Genomic DNA, 18,033 nt, shown 5'->3' with positions numbered 1-18,033 from the left:
TCTCTACTGTCTGCTCTCTGTCTGCTAACATAACAGGATCATATCATCCACATGTACGTACAGTATACTGTAACTTCCCTTAGTTCTCACCTAACACATATGGTCAGTTTGTAGACACCGACAACACCGTCTGGAGCCTGTGCTTCATCTGCAACAAACAGAGCAGTTACATCCAAAGTGTACTGGCAAAAAAAATGGTTGTAATTAAAATATGGTGTGATCAAATAACAGTGATAACATAAAGACACTTGGACAAAAGGGGTTTGAGTAAAGCTATTCTTCTGAAAAACAGGAACATACTATTTTTTTCTATTGAATGGCTCATGTTAAATCCTTTGCAAACTGACTGCTCTTTCACAAGCATGGCGTAGTATGTTGTCAGGACCTGAAAAGAGCACAATGATGACAGTATCAGAATTCTTACAGTATGTCAAAGATATCATTTTATCATGAGTATGGGAAGAATATTCAAACACATCGAGTATACTACATTAACTGAAATATTTATTGTGCACAAATATCCAAATACAGCTGGAATGATCCACACACCTTTAATTTTGCTCTCCCTGACCCCTTTGCTTCGAAAGTGAAATCCGTCAGCTGTGGTATCTGCAGTAATCAAGTGCATATAAAATAAAGCCACTAGAATGCAAAAGCCACTACACCATATTTGCCTGTGTTGTTCAAATTGGTTTGCTAGTCCAATGTAACTCACCCTTTCAGATCGTGACATAAACCTGGATCTCTGGTCTAAATTCCATTCGATAGAGCTGCTTTTGCCCGTACGGACAGGGCTGTTGACAGACAGGCTTACTCTTATGTCATTACCCGGTGGGGCAGGCTTCTGTTTTAGGAACAGAGAAAGGGCCTGGAACACCACTATGGTGCACTGGAGAGAGAAACACGAAGCAAGTAGAGGGGATAGAAGGGAGTGGGGTGGGGATGAGGGGGAGGGAGACAAGAGCGTAAACCATTGAAATGACAGACTGTGTTTACTTCCATGAGTAGTACCATTTTCTGTCTATATTGTGTTGTTACCTGTGTGTTCCCAAATTGGCCATTTGCTTGACTCTTGGCCACCAGCCAGTTACTCACAGCCTCTGATCTCTTAAGCTCACCCAGTGTCACGAGTGCTGAAAGTGCATACCCTGTTGCCTCCACCCCTTTATCATCATTTCCACCCCAATGAGTGCCCCCTGAGGAAAGATGGAGAGAGACAGGTACAGGGTGAAAGTCTGATAGGTACAGAAAAATTACTAACAGAGAGAGATTTAATATCAAAGAAATAAGAATTTGATGTTTAAGGATCCCCATTATTGGGCTCCTGAGTGGCGTAGCAGTCTAAGGCACTGCCTCTCAGTGCTAGAGGCGTCACCACAGACACCCTGGTTCGAATCCAGGCTGTATCACAACCGGCCGTGATTGGGAGTCCCATAGGGAGGTGCACAATTGGCCCAGCGTTGTCCGGGTTTGGCCGGTGTAGGCCATCATTGTAAATAAGAATTTGTTCTTAACTGACTTGCCTAGGTAAATAAAGGTTAAATAAAAAATAAATAGCTGACGCCAGCTAGTCTTACCAGGGTCAGACACATAACAGACAAGACTAAAAGACAAGACTAATAAGATTAAAAGGCATTACAGACAAGACTAATAAGATTAAAAGGCATTACAGACAAGACTAAAAAGACTAACAGGCATTTCAGACAAGACTAATAAGACTAACAGACAAGACTAATAAGATTAAAAGGCATTACAGACAAGACCAATAAGATTAAAAGGCATTACAGACAAGACTAATAAGATTAAAAGGCATTACAGACAAGACTAATAAGATTAAAAGGCATTACAGACAAGACTAATAAGATTAAAAGGCATTACAGACAAGACTAAAAAAGACTAACAGGCATTTCAGACAAGACTAATAAGACTAACAGACAAGACTAATAAGATTAAAAGGCATTACAGACAAGACTAATAAGATTAAAAGGCATTACAGACAAGACTAAAAAAGACTAACAGGCATTTCAGACAAGACCTAATATTGAGCTGCACCCTGTTTGACCCTCAGAACAGTTTCAATTCAACGTGGCGTGGACGAAAGCATTCCACAGTGATGCGGGCCCATGTTGACTCCAATGCTTCCCACAGTTGTGTCATGTTGGCTGAATGTACTTTGGGTGATGGACCATTCTTGATACACACAGGAAACTGTTGAGCCTGAAAAATCCAGCAGCGTTGCAATTCTAGACACTCAAACCAGTGTGCGTGGCACCCACTACCACACCCTGTTCAGGGGCACTTAAATCTTTTGTCATGGTCATTCACTCTTTGAATGGCCCACACACACAATCCATGTCTTAATTGCCTCAAGGCTTACAAATCCTTCTTTAACCTTCATCTACAATGATATGGATTGTGAAATGGATTTAACAAGTGACATCAATAAGGGATGTCGTGGAATTATCAGAATATGTTGGTAACATTTGTAAGATGTTTAATATTCATCAAATGTGTGTAAGTTACTTCTCATAAGAATGTATTTTGTTGTACTATAGTGGGTGCCATTGGCAGTTATCTGTTCTATGTCAGGACTAAGTTGCATGGGCCACACGAGAGGGAAGAGGTCAAAGTGTCATCATGTGTAAACATATCTTATACTCCCTAACTTTCCCAGTGGGGAAAGGAGGGTTTGCAGTGTCTGGAATCATTCTATGCTCCCTCTTTGTTGACCTGTAGGGTCACTCTCCTATCCGTGAATTTGTCCAGGAGTTTGTATTTAGAGTGGTTGTATCTAAATGACAATTTGATATATGCCTGTTGATTTGGAGGATTGGTTTATGGTTCTGGGGTTTTGGGAAAGGAGACAAAGCTGAACGATGAATTATGTCTATGCTGTCTGACTATGGGTGTCTTTGCTATTAAAGGAACTCAGTTGCATTGTAAGGAGGCTCTCAGAGAATTCACTGGGGAGACCTTGAATTAATCTGAGAATCACAAGATTGTGATAAGAGCTCATATAATTAAAGATGGACTTTTATAACTAACTCTGACGTGTGTGTGTGGTTTGCTCCCATGATTTGGTAAATAGAGGAAATTTCCACGACAGGGATCATAGCATTCACCTGGTCAGTCTATGTCATGGAATTATTATTATTATTTATTTTTTACCTTTATTTAACGAGGCAAGTCTGTTAAGAACAAATTCTTATTTACAATGACGGCCTACACATGTATTCCTAATGTTTTGTAGACTCAGTGTATTTGAGAGAACACAGTAAAATGGCTTTAAGAGATAACTGGGGGAAACAATGGATGAAAGAAACACTAACATTAGCACTGAAAATATTACCTGTGCTTGTTCGATCTAATTCTTTTAAGATTTTCTCTTTCCATTCAGGTTTTTTAGTCAGTGCCAGGGCATAGGAAGATATGGCTACAGAGTAGGGACTGGATTGAGCAGGAAGTGCATTAAATAAGTAATCGGAGGCTTTCTTCATGGCTCCATCTAGGTCCTATGAGAAACACACACACACAGAAGAAGAATGACACCGTAATGAGACTAATAATTAATAACGAATAATTTGTTAATAGTTTGACCTCTTAAATCTGTAACAATAACCAGAATTCCATATTCATCGCAGAATAGAGGTCCACATTACTGAGCAGCACACTAGTCTTCACTGACGCTACCGTATGCCAAACTATTACAGCTTAGCCCCAATTGTCCACTGCAGAAAAAAAACTGATCTAATTTTTCGTCAGACCATCACACAGACTTACAAATGTAGTGATCAATACTAATTTTCACTAAGTCAAAAGTAGGCTACTCAAACCATCAACAATGCATCCCCTTAAAGTATTTATCCTAGTTTACCGTGTATATATCCTTACAGATCCCGAGGGTCTCTTGCATGGCTATCAGAACAAAAGCAGTTGTTGCCACATCTCCTTCCGTATGTATCCCGCCCTGAGTGGAGATGGAAGAACAGATTTTAGTCAAGGAAATTATAGCTTTGAACATAGTACAATATTAGTGGTAAAACTTGTGCTTACATAACCTGAAACATACAAAAGTCTACAGGACAAATAGTACATTTCAAAGGGATTTACCAAACATGTTTGCTTGACATGATTTTATGTTTTATATTTATAATAGTGGACAAAAAGTATAAATGAGATAAAGAACTTTACTGTGAGCCTCCAACTACGGATTGGAGCGTCTTCTTGAAAAATTCCTGCAGAGTTCTGTTTTTTTACAAGGAACTTCAAAGGTGTGCACACTCTAATATCCTCCACGTCCCCAAACATATACACCATTGCAAACACCTTGGCAGTGTAAGCTGTCACCCTGGGGACCAAGACACAGTATTGTCTATTCTGGAGCCTGACGAGTCATATCATACAGTAAGTCTGATGTAAGCAGTCCTGTGTGGCTCAGTTTGTAAGAGCTTACATTTGAGAACTAAATTGTATTGTATTAATATTCTTAAATAACTGAAAAACTTGAAAATCATGTCTTTCTAAAATGTGATTATCCATAGGGTTGATTTTCATAAGTTTTAGGAATCAGAACGCTGATGTGTGGCTCTCTGTTTCACAAGAGAAGGCTGATGTGTTTAACAATTGTAACTAACCACCATAATGCAGGTAAAGCAATCTACAATGATACACAACCATTCATGCAACTGCATACACCAATGACAATTGAGGCCCAGTGAGACAAAACTGATAAATTCACTTACCATGTGCTTGGGATTTTACCATTTATATATGGAGGATACGTGTCATCAGAGTTTTTGTAACTAAGGTGTCTTTGATAGCCTATGGAAATCAACAACATGAGAGAGTGGAGGCGATATTTGGAGAAAGAGAGGAAGAGAAAAGGACGTTTGATTATATGTGATAGAATTAAAAGTGCCTTAATAATAACAAAATAATAAGAGAATCATAATGCGTACCAGTATGTAATAATCTATTCATTTATCTGAAGGTTGATAATGCGATCTGTGTACTCAATTGATGTCTGTTCTGCGTTCGATTGGTTATACCTAGGAATTCGTATAGGGGCGCACAGGGCTTCCCAGCTCACTCATTACAAGCAACTTGAAGCCGAAGCTACATCTCCATGGGATCTATTTCCTCCTTTCAGGGGTATAACATGTACACATGTCCACCAAAGAAAGCAGGTGATGCCTCTATGGTACAGTATATTCACCTTGCTTTACATATTCAAGCGCCTCAGCTCTCTTCTCCACTCCCACCTCCTCCCAGGCATTGGCGTGGTCCAGGTAGTGTGTGGCGATGATGGGGGCAGTCATTGAAACCAGGTTCTGCTCTACACAGCCACCCGGCATCTTAATGAGTTTACTCAGCACTGCGCCACCAATGGAGTTGATTACTGTATCTGCCAGGGAGTCCCCTAATCCAAGACAACATTTTAAACTTGTGTTTTCTTGTTTTAGAAAGGCAAATTCCAAATGTTGTAATCTATTTGACACCGTTCATGCTAGCTACAAAATTGTAATGATCGGGTTTACCCAATATATGCAGCCTATACCGGATGATGCTTATTGGCCCACATGTACATTATTTTGTCATATATACACTGGGCCTGGTAGAACCAGAATGATCGCTGCGGTCACAATGGCGCCGGAAGTGAGGGCTGCCGTCTTATCGGCTCTCAACCAAGCATGCTATTTTTTATTTTTTTCCCCTGTTGTTCTAAACTTGTATTGTACATAATGTTGCTGCTACTGTCTCTTATAACCAAAAAGAGCTTCTGGACATCCGAACTGCAATTGCTCACCTCAAACTGGACAAAGATTGATTTGATTTGATTTTGGGGTTATTCTTCAACAAGTCGGATGAGAGGATATACTACTACAGACACCCGACCAGGCCCAGATCCCTGTGATTCGCTGGAGAAGGAAACTGAGATTTCATGGAAAAAGATCCGGGTGCCTTGTGAGGATCAGGCGACGAGTGGCTAATCTGCCCTTGCCTTCCGTCCTGCTAGCTAATGTTCAATCGCTGGAAAATAAATGGGACGAGCTGAAAGCACGTATATCCTCCAAACGGGACATTAAAAACTGTAACATCTTGTGTTTCACCGAGTCGTGGTTGAACGACTACGTTAAGAACATACAACTGGCGGGTTATATACTCCATCGGCAGGACAGAACAGCAGCCTCTGGTAAGACAAGGCGCGGGGGCCTATGCATATATGTAAACAACAGCTGGTGCACGATATCTAAGGTTTCACTCGCCTGAGGTAGTGTGGTCTACTGCTTATCATATACCTAGAGTTTATCTGAATTTTTCGTAGCTGTCTACATACCATCACAGACCGATGCTGGCACTAAAACCACGCTCAATGAGCTGTATACTGCCATAAGCAAACAGGAAAACGCTCCTAGTGGCCGGGGACTTTAATGCAGGGAAACTTAAATCAGTTTTAATTCATTTCTATCAGCATGTTAAATGTGCAACAAAATTCTAGACCACATTTACTCCACACACAGAGATACGTACAAGCACAAATTACAAGCAAAAATTAAAGCAGGAAGCACCAGTGACTCAGTCAAAGAAGTGGTCAGATGAAGCAGATGCTAAACTACAGGACTGTTTTGCTAGCACAGACTGGAATATGTTCCAGGATTCTTCCGATGGCATTGAGGAGTACATCACATCAGTCACTGGCTTTATTAATAAGTGCATTAAGGACGTTGTCCCCCCAGTGACTGTACGTACATACCCCAACCAGAAGCCATGGATTACAGGCAACATTCATACTGAGCTAAAGGGAAGAGCTGCTGCTTTCAGGGAGAGGGACACTAACCTGGAAGCTTATAAGAAATCCCGCATTGCCCTCCGGCGAACCATTAAACAGGCAAAGCGTCAATACAGGAGTAAGATCGAACCGTACTACACCGGCTCCGACGCTTGTCGGATGTGGCAGAGCTTGCAAACTATTACAGATTACAAAGGGAAGCACAACCGAGAGCTGCACAGTGACACAAGCCTACCAGACGAGCTAAATAACTTCTATGCTCGCTTCGAGGCAAGTAACACTGAAACATGCATGAGAGCAGCAGCTGTTCCGGATGACTGCGTGATCACGCTCTCTGCAGCCGATGTGAGTAAGACTTTCAAACAGGTCAACATTCACAAGGCTCCAGGGCCAGACGGATTACCAGGATGTGTACTCCGAGCATGCGTTGACCAACTGGCAAGTATCTTCACTGACATTTTCAACCTCTCCCTGTCCGAGTCTGTAATACCAACATGTTTCAAGCAGACCACCATAGACCCTGTGCCCAAGAACACTAAGGTAGCCTGCCGACTCATAGCACTCATGTCTGTAACCATGAAATGCTTTGAAAGGCTGGTCATGCCTCACATCAACACCATTATCCCAGAAACCTTAGACCCACTCCAATTTGCATACCGCACCAACAGATCCACAGATGATGCAATCTCTATTGCACTCCACAATGCCCTTTCACACCTGGACAAATGGAACACCTATGTGAGAATGCTATTCATTGACTACAGCTCAGCGTTCAACACCACAGTGCCCTCAAAGCTCATCACTAAGCCAAGGACCCTGGGACTAAACACTTCCCTCTGCAACTGGATCCTGGACTTCCTGACGGGCCGTCCCCAGGTGGTAAGGGTAGGTAACAACACATGCTGCCATGCTGATCCTCAACACGGGGTCCCCTCAGGGGTGCGTGCTCAGCCCCCTCCTGCACTCCCTGTTCACTCATGATTGCACGGCCAGGCATGACTCCAACACCATCATTAAGTTTGCTGATGACAACAGTGGTAGGCCCCATCATCGACAACGATGAGACAGGCTATAGGGAGGAGGTCAGAGACCTGAACATGTGGTGCAAGGACAACAACCTCTCCCTCAACGTGATCAAGACAAAGGAGATGATTGTGGCCTACAGGAAAAGAAGGACCGAGCACGCCCCCATTCTCATCGACGGGGCTGTAGTGGAGCAGATTGAGAGCTTCAAGTTCCTTGGCACCCACATCAACAAACTAACATGGTCCAAGCACACCAAGACAGTCGTTAAGAGGGCACAACAAAACCTATTCCCCCTCAGGAGACTGAAAAGATTTGGCATGGGTCCTCAGATCCTCAAAAGGTTTTCCAGTTGCACCATCGAGAGCATCCTGACGGGTTGCATCACTGCCTGGTATGGCAAATGCTCGGCCTCCGACCGCAAGGCACTACAGAGGGTAGTGCGCACAGCCTAGTACATCACCGGGGCCAAGCTTGCTTCCTGCCATCCAGGACCTGTATTCCAGGCGGTGTCAGAGGAAGGCCCTAAGAATTGTCAAAGTTTCCAGCTACCTTAGTCAGACTGTTGTCTCTGCTACCGCATGGCAAGCGGTACCTGAACAGCTAATCAAATGGCTACGCAGACTATTTTCATAGGCCCCCCTCCCCTCCCGGAACGCTGCTACTACTCTCTGTTATTATCTATGCATAACAAGCTTGCTGTCCCCAGTCCACCTGACCGTGCTGCTGCTCCAGTTTCAACTGTTCTGCCTGTGATTATTATTATTTGACCATGCTGGTCATTTATGAACATCTTGGCCATGTTCTGTTACAATCTCCACCCGGCACAGCCAGAAGAGGACTGGCCACCCCACATAGCCTGGTTCCTCTCTAGGTTTCTTCCTAGGTTTTGGCCTTTCTAGGGAGTTTTTCCTAGCCACCGTGCTTCTACACCTGCATTGCTTGCTGTTTGGGGTTTTAGGCTGGGTTTCTGTACAGCACTTTGAGATATCAGCTGATGTAAGAAGGGCTATATAAATACATTTGATTTGATAGTCTCTTTAATAACTCTACATACATGTACATATTATCTCAATTACCTCGACACCTGTGCCCCCGCACATTGACTATGACTCTGTACCGTGTATATAGCCCTGCTATTGTTATTTACTGCTGCTCTTTAATTATTTGTTACTCTTATCTCTTACTTTTTTTTGTTGTTGGTATTTTCTTAAAACTGCATTGTTGGTTAAGGGCTTCTAAGTAAGCATTTCACTGTAAGGTCTACTACACCTGTTGTATTCGGCGCATGTGACAAATAAAATTTGATTAGATTTCACCACTCCATTTCTCTTCACATATCAGTCTGGCCTACTTCTGTTTTGAGCCAACGTCTGTAATGAGGGGCATTATTCAAAACGTACTTGTCTGCAATTGGATCACCATCAACCAATCAGAGGACGGCCGAATTCAAAGCACAGTGTTTGGCCACGTGGCATTTTGTCATAAACCCATCCATTGCTTCTGAGAGGATGGTGATTTGATCAGTCATTTGCTAACTTATTCCAAATACCCATCTATTGGAGGAAGGCTAGACTGATACATGAAGTGAAACAGAATGGTAAACTCAGCGATGAGGCTGGTTCCACCAGGCTACACACTGACAGCAAAACATCAAAAACCATTGGATTGTTTCATTAATGTTTTCTTTTAAATATATAGTAGTCACAACACACTTATTTTATTAGAATAAGCAATCTTTTAGGTTGAGGATACCTTCTATAGTGATGTAAGTACTTGACACTGTGTCTGGAAGCATGTTCTTCAGGTTAATGTCAACTTTTCCTGTCTGCTTCCCTGTTTCGTTTGAGAGGGAAAAACACAAAAATAACCAATTATATGTTCACACCTACATAATATCAACCAATGTTGTTGATATCATAGATTTAGGCCTCTGTGTAATCTCAGGAGGACATTCTGGCACATTCTCGACAATGGCCTTAATACATTTGAAAGGAGTGGTTCAGGATTTTATAACTTGTAATCCATAGTTCGGTTTTCTTTACACGGCCACTTCAAACTTCAGTTAAATTTAGTCACCACAAGCTAACAATCAATGGATGTGATGAAGGCATTTGAGCATGTTTTTTTCTCTCAGAACAAATCGCCTTGAAATCAACTCAAATCAACTCCATATTTGGTTTGATCTTACTTACAGGTGATATGGCCATTTTAATGTAAAAACATACATTAGCCATACTTCCATTGATTGTTAGTTTGTAGTGGCTGAAGTTAGCTGAATTTTGTAGTGGCTGTTTAAAGTAAACCGAACCATGGATTACAGTTTCTCTCGCCCATAGAATACTTTCAAGGTGAGGAACCATCTAACATCAAGTTGTAAAGTTCTGAACCACTCCTTTAAGCCATGTTATTTTTCAAGATCTGATGGAGGGTAAACAGCTGTTTTGGTCCAAACCGTTCATAAAATCTGGTTGCAACAACCTTTCCTCTAGTTCGGCCATCTCCACTCCTTCTGGCTATGATATGAGCAGAAACGGGAAGAGAGAGAAACATTTTAAAGAAACATTTTATGTGTCCTCAACTAAACTGTGAGCATCACGAGCAGGTGCAGGCAGCCTCACCACAACAAGAAGTTGTTTCTCTATGCCATCTCTATAATACTCGCTCCGGGCCGTTACAGTGATTTGGTGTTTGCCTGGTTTCATGGGAAAGACAGTGACGTACAGGACTTTCTGTGACTTTTTGTCCACATTAATTATTTCCTTGTAGGATCCTCTGTAATTCGTTGCTGTGCACAGATCCTCACTCGCCTTTAACAAAACTGTGACCTACAAATAGAGATGAGAAGTTATTTAAGTTGTGTCTAAATCAGGGGAGAATGTCCCCTCTCATTGAAGCCACGAAAGTTCAACGCCAACCGCGGGCTGCAGGCCTTGTTTGCAATAAATAGGATCCCCCATTATAGTGAATGGAAAAATGACAATCTGTGTAAAAATACAAATTGAAGACAATGATGGTACCAATAATGGCTTCTAATACACCAGATGTTTGTCCTTGAACGGATTGTTTTTAAATCACATACAGAAGTTATAAGGATCATTCAGTTGATAATGGCATTCTGCATTACCCCAGTCGGCCTTCAACTTGAGTTACTCAATGAGAGGAGGCAGCACTGAGATGGCCGGCAACATCACTTCCTGGACTAGGTCAAACTGCGTATGTTATGTCACCATCTTAACGTTAACTGAATTCATTTGACTTCAATGGCCTATTGAGTCTTCACATAGGAATGAATGGTGTCACGTGATCGATGGCTTTGTCCATTCATATATATATATATATACACACTGCTCAAAAAAATAAAGGGAACAATAAATTTCACATGCTGTTGTGCAAATGGAATAGACAACAGGTGGAAATTATAGGCAATTAGCAAGACACCCCCAATAAAGGAGTGGTTCTGCAGGTGGGTACCACAGACCACTTCTCAGTTCCTATGCTTCCTGGCTGATGTTTTGGTCACTTTTGAATGCTGGCGGTGCTTTCACTCTAGTGGTAGCATGAGACGGAGTCTACAACCCACACAAGTGGCTCAGGTAGTGCAGCTCATCCAGGATGGCACATCAATGCGAGCTGTGGCAAGAAGGTTTGCTGTGTCTGTCAGCGTAGTGTCCAGAGCATGGAGGCGCTACCAGGAGACAGGCCAGTACATCAGGAGACGTGGAGGAGGCCGTAGGAGGGCAACAACCCAGCAGCAAGACCGCTACCTCCGCCTTTGTGCAAGGAGGAGCAGGAGGAGCACTGCCAGAGCCCTGCAAAATGACCTCCAGCAGACCACAAATGTGCATGTGTCTGCTCAAACGGTCAGAAACAGACTCCATGAGGGTGGTATGAGGGCCCGACGTCCACAGGTGGGGGTTGTGCTTACAGCCCAACACCGTGCAGGACGTTTTTCATTTGCCAGAGAACACCAAGATTGGCAAATTCGCCACTGGCGCCCTGTGCTCTTCACAGATGACAGCAGGTTCACACTGAGCACATGTGACAGACGTGACAGTCTGGAGACGCCGTGGAGAACGTTCTGCTGCCTGCAACATCCTCCAGCATGACCGGTTTGGCGGTGGGTCAGTCATGGTGTGGGGTGGCATTTCTTTGGGGGGCCGCACAGCCCTCCATGTGCTCGTCAGCGGTAGCCTGACTGCCATTAGGTACCGAGATGAGATCTTCAGACCCCTTGTGAGACCATATGCTGGTGCGGTTGGCCCTGGGTTCCTCCTAATGCAAGACAATGCTAGACCTCATGTGGCTGGAGTGTGTCAGCAGTTCCTGCAAGAGGAAGGCATTGATGCTATGGACTGGCTCGCCCGTTCCCCAGACCTGAATCCAATTGAGCACATCTGGGACATCATGTCTCGCTCCATCCACAAACGCCACATTGCACCACAGACTATCCAGGAGTTGGCGGATGCTTTAGTCCAGGTCTGGGAGGAGATCCCTCAGGAGACCATCCGCCACCTCATCAGGAGCATGCCCAGGCGTTGTAGGGAGGTCATACAGGCACGCGGAGGCCATACACACTACTGAGCCTCATTTTGACTTGTTTTAAGGACATTACATCAAAGTTGGATCAGCCTGTAGTGTGGTTTTCCACTTTAATTTTGAGTGCTACTCCAAATCCAGACCTCCATGGGTTGATAAATTTGATTTCCATTGATAATTTTTGTGTGATTTTGTTGTCAGCACATTCAACTATGTAAAGAAAAAAGTATTTAATAAGAATATTTCATTCATTCAGATCTAGGATGTGTTCTTTTAGTGTTCCCTTTATTTTTTTGAGCAGTGTATATATAGTCATCGGCCTAAAGTGACTGCCTTACTGATCAAGCGACTTCAAACAAGACATCTACCTTTTGAGACTCTTCATCGTAGTTGTGTATAACTACTTTGATCTGCACTTGTTCTCTGTTTACAACAGAGTATGGTAGGCGCAGGTCCACATAGAAGTTCTTTACAACAGTCATTTCTACAGGTTCTGCTACACATACACCTGCAAACAGAAAAATATAGTTTTAACGACTGTGTTTCAGACTGATCATGTCATGATAAATAACAAGTTGTTAATTGTCATCTGGGGTTGTTTGATAATGGCCAAAGAGGTACAACCTGTGATATTTTCTGCTGCTCGATGGTCTTTTCAATGAATCCTTTGATTCTTGAAAAATATAACATAAGTCTCCCATGAGCTTATGCAGTATAACTGTCTTACTTCATCATAACTCAAACTCAAACCTATTGGGCAAACATTTACCTACATTTTTGGTGGTGCAATTAACATCTGAATAAACCATAATTAAAATAGGCCCAAATGCAACCTTAAGGGACAGTTAGCTTTTTTTAACCAAATCTCTATTTCTGATGTAAATGGCATGTTATAGAAGTGCCCAGATGAGAATTTAACTACGACTTGCGGGCAGTGGGTTCAGAACAACAATGACAAAAAATGTAGACAAACAATTTAACATTTTTGTGGAAATTATACCACCACCGAAAAGTGCATTTTGGAGACTGGAATGGCAAAGAGACATGTGCTCTGCCAGTGGTGTAAAGTAGTTAAGTAAAAGTATTTTTAAGTACTACTTAAGTAGTTTTTTGTGGTATTGTACTTTTTACTCCATACATTTTCCCTGACACCCAAAAGAACTTGTTACATTTTGACAGGAAAATGGTCCAATTCACACACTTATCAAGAGAACATCCCTGGTCATCCCTACTGCCTCTGATCTGGCGGATTCACTAAACATAAATGCCTTGTTTATAAATTATGTCTGAGTGTTGGAGCGTGCCGCAGGCTATCTGTCAAAAAATGTTAAAAAGCAATTTGTGCCATCTGGTTTGCTTAATACAGTGGGGAGAACAAGTATTTGATACACTGCCGATTTTGCAGGTTTTCCTACTTACAAAGCATGTAGAGGTCTGTCATTTTTATCATAGATACACTTCAACTGTGAGAGACGGAATCTAAAACAAAAATCCAGAAAATCACATTGTATGATTTTTAAGTAATTCATTTGAATTTTATTGCATGACATAAGTATTTGATACATCAGAAACTAAGAACTTAATATTTGGTACAGCGTGATCCTGGACAACACCCTCCCTCAAAGATGTTCAGGTCAACTAACATCCAGGCTTAAGGTGGCCCGTTCTTGTTTAGGTTCATGCTCTACAATCATCTTACTGAGGGAAGGAGGTTGTTGGCCAAGATCTCACTATACATGGCCCCATCCATCCTCCCCTCACAGGCACTTGTCCTGTCACCTTTTAGAAAAGCTTCCCCAAAGAATGATGTTTCCACTTCCATGCTTCACGGTTGGGATGGTGTTCTTGGGGTTGTACTCATCCTGGGCTCCCTGCCTGTTTGCCATTTTTGTCTCCCCAGACCACACTCATCCATCATCCAATGATCATTGGCAAAGCCCGTCTTGGTGTTCAACCTCCCAAGTTCTGCAGGATTTTAATCCATGACGGCGTAGTGTCATGGCTCCTCCCAGCTCTCCACTGGCTTCCAGTTGTAGTTCTGGGCTGATCCCTCACCTTCCTCATGATCATTGATGCCCACGGTGAGATCTTGTATGGAGCCCCAGACCGAGGATGATTGGCCGTAATCTTGAACTTCTTCCATTTTCTAATAATTGCGCCAACAATTGTTGCCTTCTCACCAAGCTGCTTGCCTATTGTCCTGTAGCCCATCCCAGCCTTGTGCAGGTCTACCATTTTATCCCTGGTGTCCTTACACCCTCTCTGGTCTTCCATTGTGGGGTTGGAGTCTATTTGATTGAGTGTGTGGACAGGTGTCTTTTATACAGATAAAGTTCAAACAGGTGCAGTTAATACAGGTAATGAGTGGAGAGCAGGAGGGCCTCCCTACCACTGAGGAATTCTTACTGGTTGGTAGGTGATCAAATACTTATGTCATGCCAAAGTCTTAAAAAAAACTGATTTTCTGATTTTTGGCCCCCACAGTTGAAGTGTACCTATGATAAAAATGAGGAAAACCTGCAAAATCGGCAGTGTATCAAATACTTGTTCTCCCCACTGTATATGGAATTTGTAATGGTTTATACTTTTACTTAAGTACATTTAGGCAGTTCCATTTACTTTTGATACTTAAGTACATTTAAAACCAAATACTTTTAGTCTTTTACTCAAGTGGTATTTTACTGGGTGACTTTCACTTTTACTTGAGTTATTTTCTATTAAGGTATCTTTACTTTTACTAAAGTATGACAATTGAGTACTTTTTCCATGCATGTGCCTGCACATAATATTGAGTTTGCAAAAGGCTTTCGTAGCAAGTTAACAAGGTTTTTCACCACCTATTATTTCGTTATATTTTTTCCTGTTTCGAAACCTGGACATTTTAGAGATGAGGCATGTCTTCCCTTGCTTCAAAACTTCCTCCGACCATAGAAACATGGAGGAAATTATTTTATAAAGACTTCCTCATAAACATTCTTTCATAAAGAATACCTAGGATAGGATAAAGTAATCTGTTCTATTGGTTTTCTTTCAACCTTCTTTCATTGTCTAGCAGACAAAGGCATTATCCTAGTCATTTTAGCAACCCATGATAGTTGTTGCATCTTCAGATCTTCTCTCTTTCTAAATTTCAAACTGATATTTCCATTGCTGCTCCTAAAATGTGAATAAATAATAGTTTATCAACATTTTAAGCTCAACATTCTGATCTGTTCCATCAGCCTATTAATTGATACAGTGTTTACCTACACTACTTTGATACGCATTGTGGGGATTAAGAAGAGAGTATATATGCTATCACTACTGCAAAATAAGTAGGTAAATGTACTACACCATGCTTCAAATGTATTTACAGTCTTTTATGTATTGCATTGTCATAAACTCCAATTTCAATGTTAGTCCGTTAGGCCTATAGCCTAATTTGTTAAATAGCCTGACCCATATTTGCTAAATATGTTGAACATGTTTGCATTCAGTATTGTTCTAATTGCATTGCTTCAATAAGGAAATATACAGTGCATTTGGAAAGTATTCAGACCATTTGACTTTTTCCACATTTTGTTACGTTACAGCCTTATTCTAAAATGGATTAAATAAAAATAAATCCTCATCAATCTACACCCCATAATGACCAAGCAAAAACAGTTTTTTTCTGGCAAATGTATTAAAAACAAAAAAAGAAATACCTAATTTAGATGTTTCTACAACTTGATTGGAGTCCACCTGTGGTAAATTCAATTGATTGTACATGATTTGGAAAGGCACACACCTGTCTATACAAGGTCCCACAGTAGACACTGCAAGTCAGAGCAAAACCAAGCCATGAGGTCGAAGGAATTGTCCAATGAGCTCCGAGACAGGATTGTGTCGAGGCACAAATCTGGGGAAGGATACCAAAACATTTCTGAGAATTCAAGGTCCCCAAGAACACAGTGGCCTTCATCATTCTTAAATGGAAGAAGTTTGGAACCACCAAGACTCTTCCTAGAGCTAGCCGCCTGGACAAACTGATCAATCGGGGGAGAAGGGTCTTGGTCAGTTAGGTGACGAAGAACCTGATGGTCACTCTGACAGAGCTCTAGAGTTCCTCTGTGGAGATGGGAGAACCTTCCAGAAGGACAACCATCGCTGCAGGACTCCAACAAATCAGGCCTTTATGGTAGAGTGACCAGACGGAAGCCACTCCTCAGTAAACGCCACATGACAGCCTGCTTGGAGTTTGCCAAAAGACACCTAAAGACTCTCAGACCATGAGAAACAAGATTCTCTGGTCTGATGAAACCAAGATTGAACTCTTTGGCCTGAATGCCAAGCGTCACGTCTGCAAGAATCCTGGCACCATCCGTACGATGAAGCATGGTGGTGGCAGCATCATGCTGTGGGGATGTTTTTCAGTGGCAGGGACTGGGAGACTAGTCAGGATCGAGGGAAAGATGAACGGAGCAAAGTACAGAGGGATCCTTGATGAAAACCTGCTCCATAGTGCTCAGGACCTCAGACTGGGGTGAAGGTTCACCTTCTGTTACGGATACAGGTATCCTGTGTGTGTGTGTGTATGTATCCTGTGTTCTTTTCTGTCCTTCTCCCCTCACAGGTGAAAATCATCACTCCCCAAACAGTCACCAATCAAGCATCAATCAGAAGACACACCTCCTCCTGTTTCCTACCATATCACTGTTCCTTTCCCTTTGTTTAAAAACCCTGTCAGTTGTTTGCTGTGGAGCTCAATCTCTCTGTAAATGCCATGTCTGTAGATCTCTCTGTTTCACTCTCTTTATGTATTGAGCTATCTTTTGTTTGAGCACCTCCATAGCACTTTGTCATCACCTGTGAGTATTGTTTTTGGTTATGGTGTTTGTTTGTTTGCTGGTGGGAAAAGGGGGAACCAAGACAAGTTGCTGTTAGAGGAAAATATAGTTTAGATGATCAATTGTATACATTAATGATTAGAACCATTTATGCTAATACTATTATGTTATGATTTGAAAAGTATGGGTTCTTAATTGTACTGTTACTGAAAATGTAAGCAGAAATGAATTGTGTCTGTGTCTCCTGGGAAAGTTTAAGAAGGAGGGATAAGATAGTTTTTCAAACAGATAAGAATGTTTTGGTTGGATTCCATTAGGGGAGATAAGTTATCCTTTAGACAGGTTGGAATGTAGTTTATGAGGGGAGTGAAACTATCTCCAGGACCGAATACTACACCATTATAAGGCTGAGAGAGGGTGTGAAACTGATGACGTCATTTTATGTCTTCTTTCTTTAAAATGTAATGTTCTTTGTATTTTGGGTCAGTACTCACTTGAATTAAACGCTATTTACCTGGCTTTTAAGACTGGTCTCAATCTATTTCATGCATAATTAATGAACTTACAATTCATTAATGAATTAGATATGAGTGTTAATTAGTTTCGGCAATTAAAGCAAACAGGAATTTAGAATTCCTCTATCAATTTGGTCCTTTGAGCCGGATCTAAAAACCTCTCCCTGTTATCTGAAGTTAATACGCTGGAAATCGTGCACGGACGAGTTTTTGACTCGTTTTACTAAAGACCTGTCCTCTGAATTGAGGTTCAAAATTAAAACAGGCCTGCGTATTATCACGGAGGACAGGAAGGATGACTAGATACAACGAACAGTGCTTTTCCCAGCCGGCAGCAGGTAAAGTAGACTTTAATTCT

The 18,033-nt window shown here is 41.9% G+C and overlaps 1 protein-coding gene across 1 annotated transcript in view; it reads right to left on the bottom strand.

Annotated features, from left to right (window-relative positions):
- LOC115115645 (complement C3-like) overlaps positions 1-18,033 on the bottom strand; it is a 73,561-nt gene that overhangs the window by 4,876 nt on the left and 50,652 nt on the right. The window contains exons 19-32 of the mRNA XM_065013564.1: positions 12,721-12,860; positions 10,435-10,641; positions 10,269-10,329; positions 9,569-9,649; positions 5,216-5,419; positions 4,743-4,821; positions 4,192-4,348; positions 3,875-3,967; positions 3,350-3,512; positions 1,039-1,196; positions 716-889; positions 550-609; positions 301-385; positions 91-148 (exon numbers count right to left, since the gene is read on the bottom strand). Coding sequence (XP_064869636.1) covers positions 91-148; positions 301-385; positions 550-609; positions 716-889; positions 1,039-1,196; positions 3,350-3,512; positions 3,875-3,967; positions 4,192-4,348; positions 4,743-4,821; positions 5,216-5,419; positions 9,569-9,649; positions 10,269-10,329; positions 10,435-10,641; positions 12,721-12,860 — 1,720 coding nt within the window. The remainder of the gene's footprint in view (positions 1-90; positions 149-300; positions 386-549; positions 610-715; positions 890-1,038; positions 1,197-3,349; positions 3,513-3,874; positions 3,968-4,191; positions 4,349-4,742; positions 4,822-5,215; positions 5,420-9,568; positions 9,650-10,268; positions 10,330-10,434; positions 10,642-12,720; positions 12,861-18,033) is intronic.

This window comes from Oncorhynchus nerka, linkage group LG9b (assembly GCF_034236695.1).
Source record: "Oncorhynchus nerka isolate Pitt River linkage group LG9b, Oner_Uvic_2.0, whole genome shotgun sequence".
NCBI lineage: Eukaryota > Metazoa > Chordata > Actinopteri > Salmoniformes > Salmonidae > Oncorhynchus > Oncorhynchus nerka.
Note: the sequence above shows the minus strand (reverse complement) of the source record. Positions and strands in the feature narration are given on the sequence as shown.